The sequence below is a fragment of the Quercus suber genome, unplaced genomic scaffold (assembly GCF_002906115.3).
Source record: "Quercus suber isolate HL8 unplaced genomic scaffold, Cork oak 2.0 scaffold_690, whole genome shotgun sequence".
Classification (NCBI taxonomy): Eukaryota; Viridiplantae; Streptophyta; class Magnoliopsida; order Fagales; family Fagaceae; genus Quercus; species Quercus suber.
The window spans coordinates 88,651-104,141 of NW_027070131.1; the positions used below are offsets into that span (position 1 = coordinate 88,651).

At 30.7% G+C, this 15,491-nt stretch overlaps 1 protein-coding gene across 1 annotated transcript; it reads left to right on the top strand.

Annotated features, from left to right (window-relative positions):
• The first annotated feature begins 721 nt into the window (after positions 1–721).
• LOC111986918 (uncharacterized) lies at positions 722–6,113 on the top strand. The gene is made up of 6 exons (XM_024018614.2): positions 722–794; positions 4,612–4,741; positions 4,827–4,996; positions 5,089–5,374; positions 5,553–5,713; positions 5,871–6,113. The coding sequence occupies exons 1-6, from the start codon at positions 734–736 to the stop codon at positions 6,017–6,019; spliced, it is 957 nt and encodes a 318-aa protein (XP_023874382.1). The 5' UTR covers positions 722–733; the 3' UTR covers positions 6,020–6,113.
• The last annotated feature ends 9,378 nt before the right edge of the window (positions 6,114–15,491 follow it).

Consider the following 15,491-nt stretch of genomic DNA (forward strand, 5'->3'; position numbering starts at 1 on the left):
GATGCATGAAGTGCTATGGTATTGTTGAAGTTTCATAAACTTCAATGAGGCATCGTCTTATTCTTTGCTTTCATAACAAATGATACACACGCTTTTAACAAATGATACATATGGTTCCGTGTGTGAAGTTTTGTGATGCGTAAAGTGCTATAGACTATAGTATTGTTGAAGCTCCATCTATTCAATGAAATTTGGGTCCGTTTGAATACAACTTATTTTTCCTGAAACTGAAAACTGAAAACACTGTAGCAAAATAATTTTTAAATGTGTAAATAGTAATGTGAGTCCTATTTTTAATATTTTTAAATGCATGCACTGTTCATGAACAGTAAATATTGTCTCTAAAAGTCAATAACTGTGGCTTTAAAAAAAAAGAAGAAAAAAAAAGAAAAAAAAAAAAAGAAAGAGAAAATGCGCTTTGAAAATGCAGATGCCGGATTAAGTGCTATCCAAACACATACTTTGTATTGTCATAATTTTTATGCGAATCGCGAAAGAAAATACCTTCATTTAATTCTCCTTTTTCTCTCCATTGAAAATAGGCATCAATCCTTTGTGTATCTTGCATCCTGATCCCTTAATCCCTTAATTATTCTTTCCTTCCAACAAATCACATGTACAGATTCCATGATGAGTAAAGTGCTATAGTAATTTGTGGAGCACCCATGACCATTGATTTCTCTCTATAAATAACCAATTACCATTATTTTTTCAAGAAACTAATTCCAAAGACATGGCTGACAGTAGCAACGAGTCCAGCGGTGCTCCTGTCAACAACCCAAACAAGGCACCCGGTATGTTTTCCTCCTAGATATTTTATAAAAGTACGTCATTATTGTGATTTATTTTTTGCCTACTTTAAGTTGGAACTCTTTGATGGCATATACTTTAAATGTATGAAGAGAACTCCAAACTTCCGAAACTCCAATCCGTGGGAGTTTTTTTAATTTCCCATCTACTCTTTCTAAAGATTTAAGTTTAAAAAAAATGATCTTTAATAGTTAGATATACACCAAGCTGGTCTCAAAAAAGAAAAAAAGAAAAAGAATAGACACCAAGCTTACTAATGTAAATTTATGTTAGTATGTAACTATACCGATTCTTTTATTGCTTATTGCACAAATTTTATGAAGGAGAATAAATTATTATATAAAATATTTAAGGTTCTATTAATTTTTTTTAATGTTAGTTTTGAAAGATAATAGTAATAATAATGTTCTTTTTTCCCATTTTGTTTAAACCTTATCTTCATCCTAGAAAAATTAATATATCAATAAAAAAAATACATCAAAGAAATTCACCAAGTAAAAAGAAGAAAAGAAAATAGATTATAATTGGAGAGAAGGAAATAAAATAGATTATATATATGAGTTGTTTAATATCCCAACTACTACTTTCAAAAGATTTAAGTATTAAAATAACGATGATTTCTTGAATCCGTTTGCTGGCAAGATATTGAAGTGGGCATAACAAATGAAAAGAATATGATCATGTTATGAGGATTATAGGTTTTTTTGGTGTGTGTCGGTCTTCCAATCCCTATTATAGATTATTACTCCTTCCATCTCAATTTGTTTGTCCTCTATTCTATTTTGAGATGTCCCAAAATATTGTCATGTTTCTAAAAATAAAATTAATTAATTTACTAATGTTCCTATTATACCCATATTTTATTTTCAAAACTATTTGAAAAGAAAACTAACAAACATTTAAAAAAATCAATCTAATTTGGGCACCTTTTTAGTTGCCTTATTAAGAATATCTTTTTTTTTTTTTTTTTTTAAAGTTGATAAACTTTTTTAAGAATAGTTTTGTAAACTTATATAATTTTATAAGGCAAACAAGACAATAAATGATATTTTCTTAAAAAGTTTAATTTTTCAACCAGGACAAACAAATTAAGACGGAAGGAGTACTTATTATTAGGGAAATTAATGGAGGGCTTATCTCAATCGTCTAAAACAATAAACATTTGGCAAATATACAAATTACATCTTTTAACTTTGATGAGTTGTCATTTTTGTCTCATAATATATATATATATATATATTTGGAGAGAGAGTTCATCTCATAAGGTTTTTTTTTTTTTTTTTTTTTTTTTTTGTGTAATTTTCATATCTAAAGTTCACATCTGTTACTAATATTAATTCTTCTACCCTCAATTAAAATTTGTGCCAACTAATTGAGTTACAATAATTATTTTAGTTTATTTGAATTGGAATATATGTGTTCGGTAGATCTGTTTACTACTTTGTGAATTAGAAAAGAAATTTCATAAAAAAAATTTCTTTTGTTGTTTGCTTAGACCCCTTAAAACATAGATTGTTTAACCTAATTAACTAACCAAGTTGATAGTTAGGTTTATTATTCAGATTTAGGTTAAACAAAATTAAATCATATCATGCAGTGTAGAAAATAAATAAGGCAACAATATGATTACCTAAGAAAATCAATGAAACCAACAATTTCAAGGTAAAAAATATGGGGAGGATTTAACTTGACCTATCCTAAAGGTAAACAAATCTACTAATAAAGATTTAAAATTTTACAATAAGATTTAACCCTAAATCTATTACTACCTTCAGTAGTAACTTATTGACACGACTACGTTCAAGTTTTGAAACCACGGACTCTTCTTTTTTAGATTTACAGCACACAATCTCTCACGCTTATGACTTTGAGATCTCACTCAAAGATTTTAGATCACCACTTGTTGATCTTGCAGCAATAACTAGATTCCCCCGCACTTGATTGTAGATCTCACAGGAGTAACTCAAAGGTCTTCCAAGAGTCTTCAAAATGTAATTAGTGTTTTCCTTTTATACTTAGGAATGTTGGATTGAAACCCTAACTATTTTCGCAGGCTTGGGCCTAATTTAAAATTCTACACAAATCTGTTTTTCTGCGATTTTTGATTGATCGAGCCTGTCCTTTGATCCATCGACCTTCACTGAAATTTAATGCTTTTTCCTGTAGCTTGAATGTTCTTAAGACTTGACTTGAATCACCTTGAGCAATGTCTAACACCTATTTTAGACATATTTTTGTTCTCAAATGTTTTCAAAAACCACATTCTCTTCAACTAAATCAATTTTTTTTTTTTTTTTTATCAAGATTCAAAAATTTTCTCCTCAAAAATTTCAACTCAAACCCTAAAAAGAGCATTAAACATCACAAAAAGCATAATCTTGGATGACCACATTAATTAACATACAATCACATGTATAGTGTTTAACAAAGATTTGCGTGTAGTGTGTGCAACTATTAAGTGTATAAGATACACAAAAGGTGATATGTAAATAGTAATTAAACAAATTTTCTACAACTTCAGTCACATTAGTTTGAAAGTGACTATCACCTAAAGAGTTACGTCATATAACTCTCACATCTCCTAGAAAACACGTTTGCAATCATGTAAAAGCATTTTCTTTTTCTTTTTCTTTTGATTTTTTTTATTCTTTTTGAAATCAACTTTTTGAAATCAACACTTTGTTTAATCTTGCTATGCAAGTGCTCTACCTTAACGAGCACACTTTTTATGATTTACACACAGGTGTTCATGATTGGTAAGTAACAATGATGAGATGATTATTTATGCATTTTTCTTAGGATTTTTTACTCCTTACAATCAAAAGAATGCGACATTAAAATTAAGAGCATATGTTTAAAAACCATAAAACACCTTACACAATTAAGTATTACATAGCACAAACTAGCGAAGTGCAAGAAAATAGCTCATCAAAGCTAAACAAGGTACAAGTCATGAAATGTAAATTTCATTGGCCAACTTTAATACACACTAGGTGATGTTTAATACATTTTTTTTTTTTTTTGTTTTCTATTTTATTTTATTAAAAAAAAAAAAAAAAAACCTAGAATGAAATACATGAATGTAGTACAAATTAAGGAACTCTCAGGTTTTATCAGTTTTGAATTATGGTATTTGTTAGTGCTGTATATGTGATAAATTTAAGTATACTCTAAGCTGTGGAAGTTAAATGGGTTTATTACTTGATAATTGTTCATTTTGAAATTAATAAATGTTGTCCACTCCATGCCAAGCTGTATTAGACATTGAAACTTAAAAATTATGATTCTATCCACGTACTTTAAATAAGTTACAGTATTTTGAAACTTTTTTTTTTTTGAGAAAATAGGTTTATTAAATTGTTCATTTTGAAATTAATAAACGTTGTCCACTGCATGCCAAGCAGTATTAGTCATTGAAACTTAAAATTTATGATTCTATCCACGTACTTTAATTAAGTTACTGTAATTTCAAGTTATAATTGAAAACCATTAAAAAAGAAATGAAATAAGAGTTCGAATATGTAACAGGCCGAATATATGCAGTTGTTAATGCATGATTCCAAAGAATTTTTTGCTTATTAATTTTTTATTTTTCATTCTTTTGTTTTCAATTAATGTTTTTTTCTCCAAAAAAAAAAAAAAAAATGTTTCTTTCAATAATCGTTTTCTCATCTATGAGCCTTGTTGTTAGACAATGTGATTGGGGCTTATAAGGATTTTCAATTCTTACCCAATATTTATAATAATTTTAATTACCCAATATTTATAGTTTGCCTCTTAATATTAAATATTCTATTGCAGCAATTACAAGATCAACAAGGGATTTACCTCCAGCTCATTTTTCACTTAAGATAGAGTCATACTCTTTACTGTCCCAGGCTGTGCTGGAAAAGTTTGAGTCCTGTGTTTTTGAAGCTTGCCGGCATAAATGGTGGACTCTAATGCTCTATCTTCGTAATTATTTGTTCCATCAAATTACTAGTATTTACTTAGTCAGTCACCTCTTTTTTTTCTAGGAGGTTGTATCTCTATCCAAGAGGAAAGCCGAAAATCATTGGGACTGGTCACATCTCTCTTTACTTGGCAATTGCTGAGACAGAAAAACTTCCTCTCGGTTGGGAGGTTAATGCTAGCTTCAAGTTTTTCTTGTTTGATCAGATTAGGGACATGTACTTGACCATTCAAGGTTTCTACTCTCCCAACAAACATGCATGCTTAATTAATATTATTATTTTTCATGATTTTGTTTGTTATATATCTTCCTTTGGGTACGTGTAGATTCTTATGGGACAATTAGAAGATTCAATGACATTAAGACTGAATGGGGCTTTGCCAAAGTTCTTCCCTCTGACACTTTCAATGATCCGTCTCAAGGATACCTTGTCAATGATTGTTGTGTATTTGGCGTAGAGGTTTCTGTTTATGAGCGAAGTAACAAACGACAGCTTGTTTCCATGATTAGAGAGCCCCCAAACCGTACTATGACTTGGAAGATTGAAAAATTTTCAACACTAGATAAAAGTTTTTACTATTCTCAAGAATTCACTGTTGAAGGTTTAAAATGGTATTTTAGGGGGGGGGGGGGGGAATAACTCTCACACATCACATACATTTCAGTTAAAAACATGCATGTGTGTAATAACCATTGCTCTTTATTTTTGTATTTTTATTGTTATAAAAAGGAATGCTATTTTATACCGGACTTACAAGCTGTTGTTTCCAACTTTTTTTACTGAATCCAGGAAGTTAAAGGTCTATCCTGAAGGAAATACTGATCAAATACCCGAAGCGATATCCATCTACATCACTTTATGCGACTGTATTCTATCTGAGCACAACATTTATGCAGAATATAAGCTACGAATAAGGAACCAAGTCCAAAGAAATCACATGGAAAGACAAGGTAATTCAAATGTTTAATCATTTTCATTTTAATGATGGGAGAAGAGAGGGCGTCCTTTCAACATGCTTGATATAAGTATGGTCGAACTTGGGTTTCCTTTCTTCACTATGTAATTCTTTCCTGTAAGCGTAATTTGTTTAAATTTTTTTCTTTACAGCTAAAAGATGGTTTTCCAGCTCAGCTACCTCCTGGGGGTATCCACAATTTATGTTTCTGAACGACCTCAAAGATGCATTTAAGGGGTTCCTTGTGAATGATACTATAATTGTAGAAGCAGAAATTATTGTTATGTCTACTGTTAAGTAGATCCTAATTAGTTAACAGTTCATATCTTGGAACTACATTTGGTTTTAATTTTGGAATATCATTGTTGCAATTTGAGACATATTATTATCAATACTAATACAGTTTTAATTCGTTAACATTGCTTTCTAAAAGTCACATATTATATATATATATATATATATATAGGACAAGCCAGATGCAAATAGCAAGCCCAAGTATTGCTGGGTCCATTATTTTGTCTTTTTCTACATCCTTGTGCCTAAAGCCCATATGACACTTTAACTGTACAAGCAGAAATTATAGTAATGTCTAACTATATGTAGTATCCCAAGTAACAGTACATACTTATCTTGGAACTACATTTACTGGTACTGTAGGATATTATTGCTGCTATTTAGACGTATTGATTCGTTATTGTAATGTTAGAATCACATATTAGACTATCTGTTCTGAATTATCTCTATAGTTCTACTGTAGTGTAAATTGCACTTCTAAAAGTACTAATAATTTACTATTGTGTAAATTGCACTTCTAAGTACTAACAATTTACTATTGTGTAAATTGCACTTGATTTTGAAATGAAAGGGGAACCGGGAGAGATCAAAATTAAGAAATATTTAGAATGGGAGAGAGAGAATTAAAAAATAAAAATAAAAAATACTATGGTGTTATCCTACTGATATTTATAAGCGCAATTTTTTTGTTTACGCCTAATTATATTATATTTCTCAATTTTGTATTTATTTTTTATTTTTTTACTTTTTTACTTTTTCTCCATGTGAGACTTTCACAGTCACGTATATATTCAATATTTTTCTTATTTGTTTTATAAAATTCATTACTGAGGTTCACTGGACAATATTTTAACAGAAAAAGTGTTTAAGATCCGGAAGCTATTATTACTAAATCATCTTTATCAAATATAAAACTTTAACCCTCCAGTAAGCCTCAAAGATTCGCTAATTTACTCTTCATGTTTCAATAGTAATTACTAGGGGTGTGCGCGGATCAGATTGAGCTGGTAGAGGCCAATATTTTAATCCAATCCGCTACTAGTGGGTTGGGAAAATTCCAATCCGCTACCGACCCATCAAATTCTAAATCTGGCGGATTGGTTACAAATTTTGATGGTTTTAACTTGGCGGGTTGGGTGGGTTGACATTAACAATGTTCTTTTAAAAACAATTATCACAGACTACAATTCATTATTGCATAATCTCAAAATACAACTAATGCACACAAAAAACTAAAGGTGGATTGCATTAAATAATCCAAATTCCAACACAAAAATAGGATCAATGAAAAAGAGATATCTCATCTCTAATAGACCATGTCTCCACAAAAAGGAAAAAAAAAAAAAAAAAAAAAGCAGTAGCCTGCTACCTTACAACTGAGGAATATTAAATCAATAAACCCAAAGTCTTAACATTTCCAAAGTCACATTAAGGATTCAAAATAATAACATACCAACATAACAAATAAACTTCAAAATGGTATGCATGGTCTCAAGATTTACAAGAATATATGAGACCCAAATTAAAAAAGACAAACAACATACGACTCAATAAAAATATAGATACAAACATTAAACAATACAAGACAAAAAAAAAAAAAAACCTTTGTGGTTGTCTAGGAGAGAACACAGCTGATGGAAGGTGAATAATTGAAAAGGGGGGGCCGCGGAAGAGGCTTCAAAAAGGTTAAGGAAGAAAAAGATAAAACAACATGAAAGAGGGAGGGAGGGGAAGCGGCTGAAGGTGAATGCTAAATACAGGGTGTATGTAGTATATGGTTGAAGTGAGTTTAGGGCTTTAAATGTTGACGTTTTATATTTTGTTTAAGGACTTGATTAATGATTAGCAGTAAAAATTGATGAGGTAAATTGATTAACTTTAAATACAGAATACATGGTTGATCAAAGTTAATTCGGGTTGTCGGGTTGGCAATGTTTCAATTCGTTATCCAACCTAATCCGCTATTTGGAGGGGTCTAACCCGTCCAGCCCAAATCGCCTATCTTAATGACCCGCACAGGATGGGCGGATCAGCTACGTATCGGACAGGTTGGGGCAAGCGGATATTCTACACACCCTAGTAACTATTGAATGTGCATTTTCAACTGTAATACTTATCAAAACAAAGTTTTGTAACAAGATGACAAATGAATTTTTTTTTAATGATTTTTTAACCATACGTGTATATAGAAAAAGACTTCGATAAGATTTAGTTTTAAATCAATTATAAATGATCTTAGTACTATGAAAGAATTATGTAATATTTAACTTGCCCCTAAAAATAATTTTGAGTTTCACAACCTGTGTGTGTGTGTGTGTGTGTGTGTGTAGGGATAATTTATTCCTATCAGATAAAGGGAGACTAGAGGAAACTTGTCCATCAACATCCACATGAGCCCAAAAAGGGATGGAGTTGATGGGCAAAGTTCCCCAAGTCAGACAAAAAGAGATCCAATGGGCCAAGTTTTGGGCCAGATCATTAATAGATCTAGGGCAAAATAAAAGATACAACTATCAAAAAAGAGCTTTCAAAAACAATTGTTCTAATATTCCACTAGTAGCTTTCAATTAGGTTGCGGTAGTGTAAAGATAAGAAAGATATACATTGTACAGATTCTTATAAGAAATTATTAAATTAAGAGTAATGCTATAATCACAAACTATTTTACAAGATTTTAACAAATTGCTAATGGCTTTAGTATTTTCCAAATAATTATTCGTAAGTAAAAATATGATGTTAATGGTAAGTCCATATTAGAATTAATAAGAATTTGTCACATTAATAGTTTGTAAAAATGTCGTAAAATAATTTGTGAATATAACATTACTCTTAAATCAAGCATAGAATGATTTCAAATTTTAAGGTTTCCATTGCACACCATTGGTGCAATGGTCACTCCACAAATATAATTGCTTGTGGAGTATAGGGGGTAAGGACCAAAATTTAAGTCTCTAGGAGGAGTTTCACATATATATACATTTTTTTTAGAGAGTTTTAACCTATGATCTCGGCTTTTGATAATAACTCTTTATCATCAGACTAAGACACTAATCAGTTTTTGGCGTAGGCATAGATTGAACCCCAGATCCTTTATTCAATAATCAGAGACTTTACCAGTTGAGCTAATTGAAACTTATCACACATATACATTTAGTTTAGGCTAAAGTGGAATTTCTATCTTGTAAAAAAAAAAAAAAAAAAGTTTTCTAAAAGTTTTTTTTATAGGGACAAAAAAGACTCGGGTCAGACTAGGGAAAAACTAATTTAGATGAAATATTTTAACAATGAAAATATTAAATGAGGGTTATTTTAGTATTTAGCACTAAACCCTAGTTTGTGCTGGCCGAGTATATATATATATATATGTGTGTGTGTGTGTGTGTGTGTATTTCTTTTCACTTCATTGCTTAGCCGTCACGTTCAAGAGATTGACCTAAACCCTTCCTTTGTGGGTGCAAGGATTTTGCTTCTCTAGAACAAGTCTATCGTATTGTTGAAGCTCTAATCCTGCCAAACCAGGTACAACAGTAAGTTATCTCACAGAGGGTGAGACATAAAAAAGTAAGTCAATGCAATTTCATATTAGCGTGTGTGTGTGATACTTTAACCTAATGATAGGAATAGATTATAATACTATGTACATACATAAAATTTCATGGATTTTGCTTCAATGAAATATAACTTTAACCAAAGTGATAGGATGAATCATGACGCTGTATACCCATATAAACGTGAGATTAAGTTCAACGGCCAAATCCCAAGAGCCTTGTAGTTTCAATTAACACTATTCTAGTATTTTTAATGGAGATATCTATGGTTCAATTCTCCTTTCTAATATTGGTCCACATCGTCTATGTCGTGGATTATAATTTTAGTTATCTTCACAACCTTTATGTCGTGGATTATATAAGAATATTGATTCTGATTTCATATTATAGAAAGACTTCTCTAGGCTAACAAGGTTTATAGGATTAGTATCATGGAGAAAGAATAGCACAAATATAGAATGCTTATGACAATTTCTATGAGTGAATGTAAAGTTTAGTACAGATTATTGTATACATCCCATAGGTTGCCATAATCACTGGTTTTCTATTATAATCTGCTAAAAGACTGATAGAGATTAGATGACATTTTGATAGGGTTTCTTAGCGCTAATCAACAATGAATTTAAGGTCGTTGTTAGGCTAAGACAAGAGGTTTATTGAGAAACTGAGTAATTATTCCTTATTTAGGCTTCGGTTTACGTTGACGGAGATGAAGCCATAACTTGGTTTGGTGTGTTTGGTTCAGATTCAATCCAATGAGGGTAAAAGATTAATTATGTCAAACTTAAATTGTAGAAAATATGAGTGTAATTTATTTTTAAAATTAAGGGAGTCTATGTAGAACTCGAAACAGGAGAGATGTTTCATGGAAGTAAGTGTAATATTTCCAAATAAATAAAGACAAAACTTAGTATATATTAGGTTATCTAATTGAATTTATTGACCTAGTTTCATTAACAATAAAACTCCAACATTATTAAATTCAATTAATGTCTTTTATGTGTTTATGTTTCATAAGAGAAGTATTGCATCTACCCATATAAATAATTTCATGGTTAAATTGCATTGCATTGTTGAGAAGTACACATGCTAGCTCTTTGATTGCCCTCTATATATGATGCCATGACATGTTTAAAATTTAAATTGCATTCCATCGTTGCGTATGCCCTTTGGTTTTCCCATATAAATTGATTTCTCTCTATAAATGCGCGGCTTATATATTTATTATTCACCCACATTAATTCAATCTTGATCTTTTGTTTTTGTTATTAAAAAACAAAAAAAACAAAAAAAAGATGTGGCTTGTCTCTAGAACTTTTTAACAAGACATGTCCTTTTATTTTAAATATACAATGACAAGTGGTAGTGAGTTTTAATTCTTATTATTTATTTAGTTAGTGGGTGATGTGGTAGTCTTTCATTAAAATAAAAGAGGATTCATTTTTAAAAAGTACTAAATGTTAGTCAAACTCAAAAAAAGGTCATGGAAAGTAGGTAAGAAGTTGGCTTAGGAAGCTACAATGATACTAATGAACTCTATAAGCCCTTGTTTGGGAGGAGAGAATAGAATTGAATAGAAAAGAATGGAAAGAGTAATTTTCGAATATTCTTCCATTTCCTTGTTTGAAAGTTTTAATAGAGGGAATAGAAAGTTTATTCCCTTATTTGGGATTTTAAGTGTGAGGAAATGGAATAGTAAGGAGGGAACACTTATTCATCTCTATTCCTTTAAAACCTCAAATTTTCATTCCTCCTGAAATTGAGAGAAATAAGAGGGAATGTTATTAGATTTAATGAATTTTTTACTAAAACTCCCAAAATATCCCTATATATTTAACCATTAATTTTAAAATAGGGGTCTAATAACAATATTATCATAAAATAATTTCATTACATTCCCTCTATATTACTCCCAAACAAGATTACTTACATCTCATTCATTTTTATTCCTTTCCATTCCTTTATTTTAAAACAATTAATCAAGGTTACTTAATTCCATTCCATTCGATCAATTCTTTTTCCTTACTTAAATACATTCCATTCTCTTAGGATCATTACATTCCATTTCATTTCCTTATGAGCTCTTAAATGAAGTCTAAGCGTTTTTTGAGCATACTAAGGCTAAAAGTAAAGGTAGTTTGCCTCTTTCATTTCGTTCCTTATTTATTTCATCTTTTATGTTAATTAAAATGAATCGAATTTTTAAGCCTACAAGTAATAACTTTGAACTATTGGATGCCATAGGGTTTGAAGGTAAGAAAAGACTCATAAAGTCATAAATTCCAAAACCAAAGATATAAAGTTCCAAACCCATCGGAATTATGGATATTCTCTCAGATCTGGTTCTTTTATTTGTTATTTTGAGGTCTATAGGATTTAATTCAATTTGGGAAGTTTCTTCTAAAAGAACTGGATAAGTAGAATAGAGTTGATTTCTTAAACCAGTCAACATAAATTTTGCTAAGTAGTATTTACTGACATTGAATCATGAACTCAATTGGTTAACACCCCTAATATTTTCAAGAAATACATTTAGGGTTCAAATCTTTTATTTTTCAAATATTGAATTATAAAAATAAAATAAGAAAAGAATTGTGATTGGCTTTAGCATCTCAAGTGAAAGAGAGAATCTATGAAAACAATTTTTATGCTGCAATTCTGACATGGCACTATGAGTAATAGAAAAAAGTAGTGGATCCTTGTGTTGAAAGACTATATTATCACATGATAATATTTCACTGGAAATATGATCAGATTTTTCTTACTTCTCAATCTCTTGTAAAAGCTAGGAATTATTAAGTTTTTTTTTTTTCCCCCTAAATAATTGGAAAGTATTTAGTATTAACACTGTTTATTTCGCCTGTTCCATTAGCTTAATGGGCTTTATTCTCGTCCACTTGATTCCATGCCATTGAGAACACGTTGGTGGGCTCAGTAAGGATCCCTTTAGCCCGAGCTTAGTTCCTTTGAAACCAAATAAACCAAATTCAGGCAAAGAAATAATCATCATCCTCCTTATTAGTCCCTACCACAAATATGGTAGGAAACATTTTTGACCGCATGCCTTGAAGCCAATAGACTTGCAAGCCCTCCAGATTAGAACCTTAATTTTATTCGAGACCTTGGAATACCAAATAGCTTTCCACAATCCTGGCTTTTCGCAGTTATCTGAACATTGAACTTGGTGGGGTTAAAGATCAATTTTGAGCCAAAGCCAAATGATAGGCAAATCACATATTTTTAGTTATTCGAGTTTTAGCAAGTTTTTGAAACTCTTCGCACTTTTCTACCAAACTCAGCAAAACACAAATTTCTAGGTAAATTTGGGTCCTACAGAATTATTCACACCTTTAAAAATTATTTTGTTACAGTATTTATTCAGCAATAAGTTTTCAGTTTACAGAAAATAAGCAGTATCCAATAATACGTATCCAAACATAACCTAAAGAGGCAAGAAACAGACCTTTCACGGCGAGTAAAGTGCACCGAAATAAAGTCTCCGGCACGTGTGATTTCTGTTGGCTGTTGAATAGAGTAAAGTCATTTTTTCCGTCTATTAGACATTTTGGATTTTGTCTATAATTTGACAAATAAAATGTAGGAAAGTAAAAATGAAATGACATATTTTATTTGATTTTTTTTTCTTTTTTTTAAAATTTTCCCTGTACTCTGTAAGATGTAAGCAACAGATCTTTAACCAAAAAAAAAAGCAGCCGATCTTTCACAGCAAGTGAGGTCCACCTCATGTGATTTCTGTTGCATATAATGAATGCACAAGGTATTTCCCTCTATTATACGTACAACATTTATATGTTTACATTGTATTTGTGTTTGTAATATAAACTTACATTGTATAAGTTTGTGCAATGGTTAATCCAGAAGTATAAGTGCTTGTGAGGTGTGGGGGGGTAAGAGCCGGGATTCAAGTCTTCAAGAGGGAGTTTTACACACATATACACTTAGATTATGCTAGAGTAGAAATTCTATCTTGTATAAAAAAAAAAAAAAAAAAAATAATATAAACTTACATTGTAGAACATAAAAAATGAAAAATGTTATATATATATTTGCAAAAAGTGGTAAATATTATATACTTTTTGCAAATGTATATAACATTTTTTTTTTGGGTTAAAAAATGTATATAACATTTGTTACTTTCTTTTTCTATAAAATAAAATTTCACTCTACCGTATAATGTGAAATAAGAATTTCCCTTATTAAGGAACTTGGAGCTGAATTGGCATCTCCTCATCTACAAAGTGCTTGGGAGTCTAGGGAGGAAAAATTTCGAGTTGTGAGATTGGCAATATACTGTAATTATCTCTTAAAAAAAATTCTCTTATATCCTAATACCATAGAATGAAAATTACAAATACTAGTCGCTAACCCGTGCGATGCACAAGATTGTTTTAAATTAAATCAAATGTTAACATATTCTGGTTTAAACATTCCTCAAATTTCAATTATTGAAAACTAAATTGGCTCTAATATAAGATGAAACATGTAATATTATGAAGTAATTAATATTAAAAATGTATTTCAAGAATGTATTTCCTCCCTTTATTAGGCTCTTCTCTTTTCTCTACTTCTTCAAGCTACTTAATTTTTCGCCAAAATTTTTTTCTAAAATGGTTTACTAATATACACCCTAAAAGCATACTTTAGTAAAACCCAATTTGTAATATCTCTAACAATATTTTTGTTACACATATCTCATCTCAAGTACAGAAGTACCTAACATTTGACAACAATTTTTTTTTTTTTTTTCATTTTTTATAACTAACGTTTTTTCACTTCCACTCATTCTCTGTTGCTTTAGGTTTTATTTATTTTCTTAATCTTCATATGATCTCCTCCACATGTTCTCTTCCAATATGTACTTACATTTCAAAATTTACAAAATAAAAGTCTTGGCAGTTGGCTCTTTTTACTGTTCGTCATTCATAACTTGATAACCCAAAGCAAAACTCAAAAACCAATAGAGAGAAGCGGTAACCAACAGAGAAAGATCTGATAGAAAAAACGAAGAAGACCGAGAGTAAAGGAACACACAGAGACCACAATGAAAAAATTGTATTGCAAGGCTCATAAGAAACAAAGGAGAAGAAGAGAAGAGACCAAGATACAAAAAGAGAAGCATCAGATTGGCAGATTTGGGATAATTCTTAGGAAGTATTTCTGGCTTCTGAAGTTGTTGAAGAGTTAAGAAGTTATCAAAGAGCATAAGAGACGTTGGACAGAAAAAAGTCGGGTTTTTCAAAGCTTTTGTGTCTGTGGGTCTTTAGATGCAATGCGATGCTTTGCCATGGGCCTGATCGAGGAGGAGTTGGTAGAGGAAGGCAAGGAAGAGATGGCAGAGCATCGCGAAAGGGAAAGGCAGAGCATCGGGTTTTAGAAAAATTTTATTACGTTTTTTTTTGATGGGTACATGGCATTTTCTTATTAGTCGTTGGAGCTTGCAACTAAACCTTCTCAATTTTATATTATATCTATATACATTATTATTTATTTACTTTCTATTAATATCATTTAATATTTATATGATTAATTTTACTTCGAATCGTTGTCCTCTTAAACTGAAATCTTGGCACAGTCCCTCTCACGAGATAGGTACCCACACAAACAAGTTAATGCGTCTGTGTATTGGGTGCACCACCTCTTTAATGTGCTTCAGCACCTTAGTTTTGCTCATTAAATGAGTTAGCTTTACAATTTTTGAAAGGTCATCCAACACTTTATTAGAAGAGTGCAGAGTTTGCGAGGGAAACGCTGAAGAAGAGAAAAGAGCAACATACTCATGGATGGAAAGTTCAGTTCGAAAGGTGAGAGAGTGAAAAAGTGAAAAACAAAAATTTGTATTTATTCCTCAAGATTTATTTTGTACTTGCCCGATTAATTGAGAACTCAAGTATTGGGGATGAATTTGTATGT

What these genes read in the sequence shown, in the direction of transcription:
- LOC111986918 (XM_024018614.2), top strand. Translation starts at nt 734, where the DNA reads ATGGCTGACAGTAGCAACGAGTCCAGCGGTGCTCCTGTCAACAACCCA. An exon ending in ACTGTTGAAGGTTTAAAATG is followed by an intron (nt 5,375 to 5,552) that starts GTATTTTAGGGG and finishes TACTGAATCCAG; the next exon opens with GAAGTTAAAGGTCTATCCTG. An exon ending in AAATCACATGGAAAGACAAG is followed by an intron (nt 5,714 to 5,870) that starts GTAATTCAAATG and finishes TTTTCTTTACAG; the next exon opens with CTAAAAGATGGTTTTCCAGC.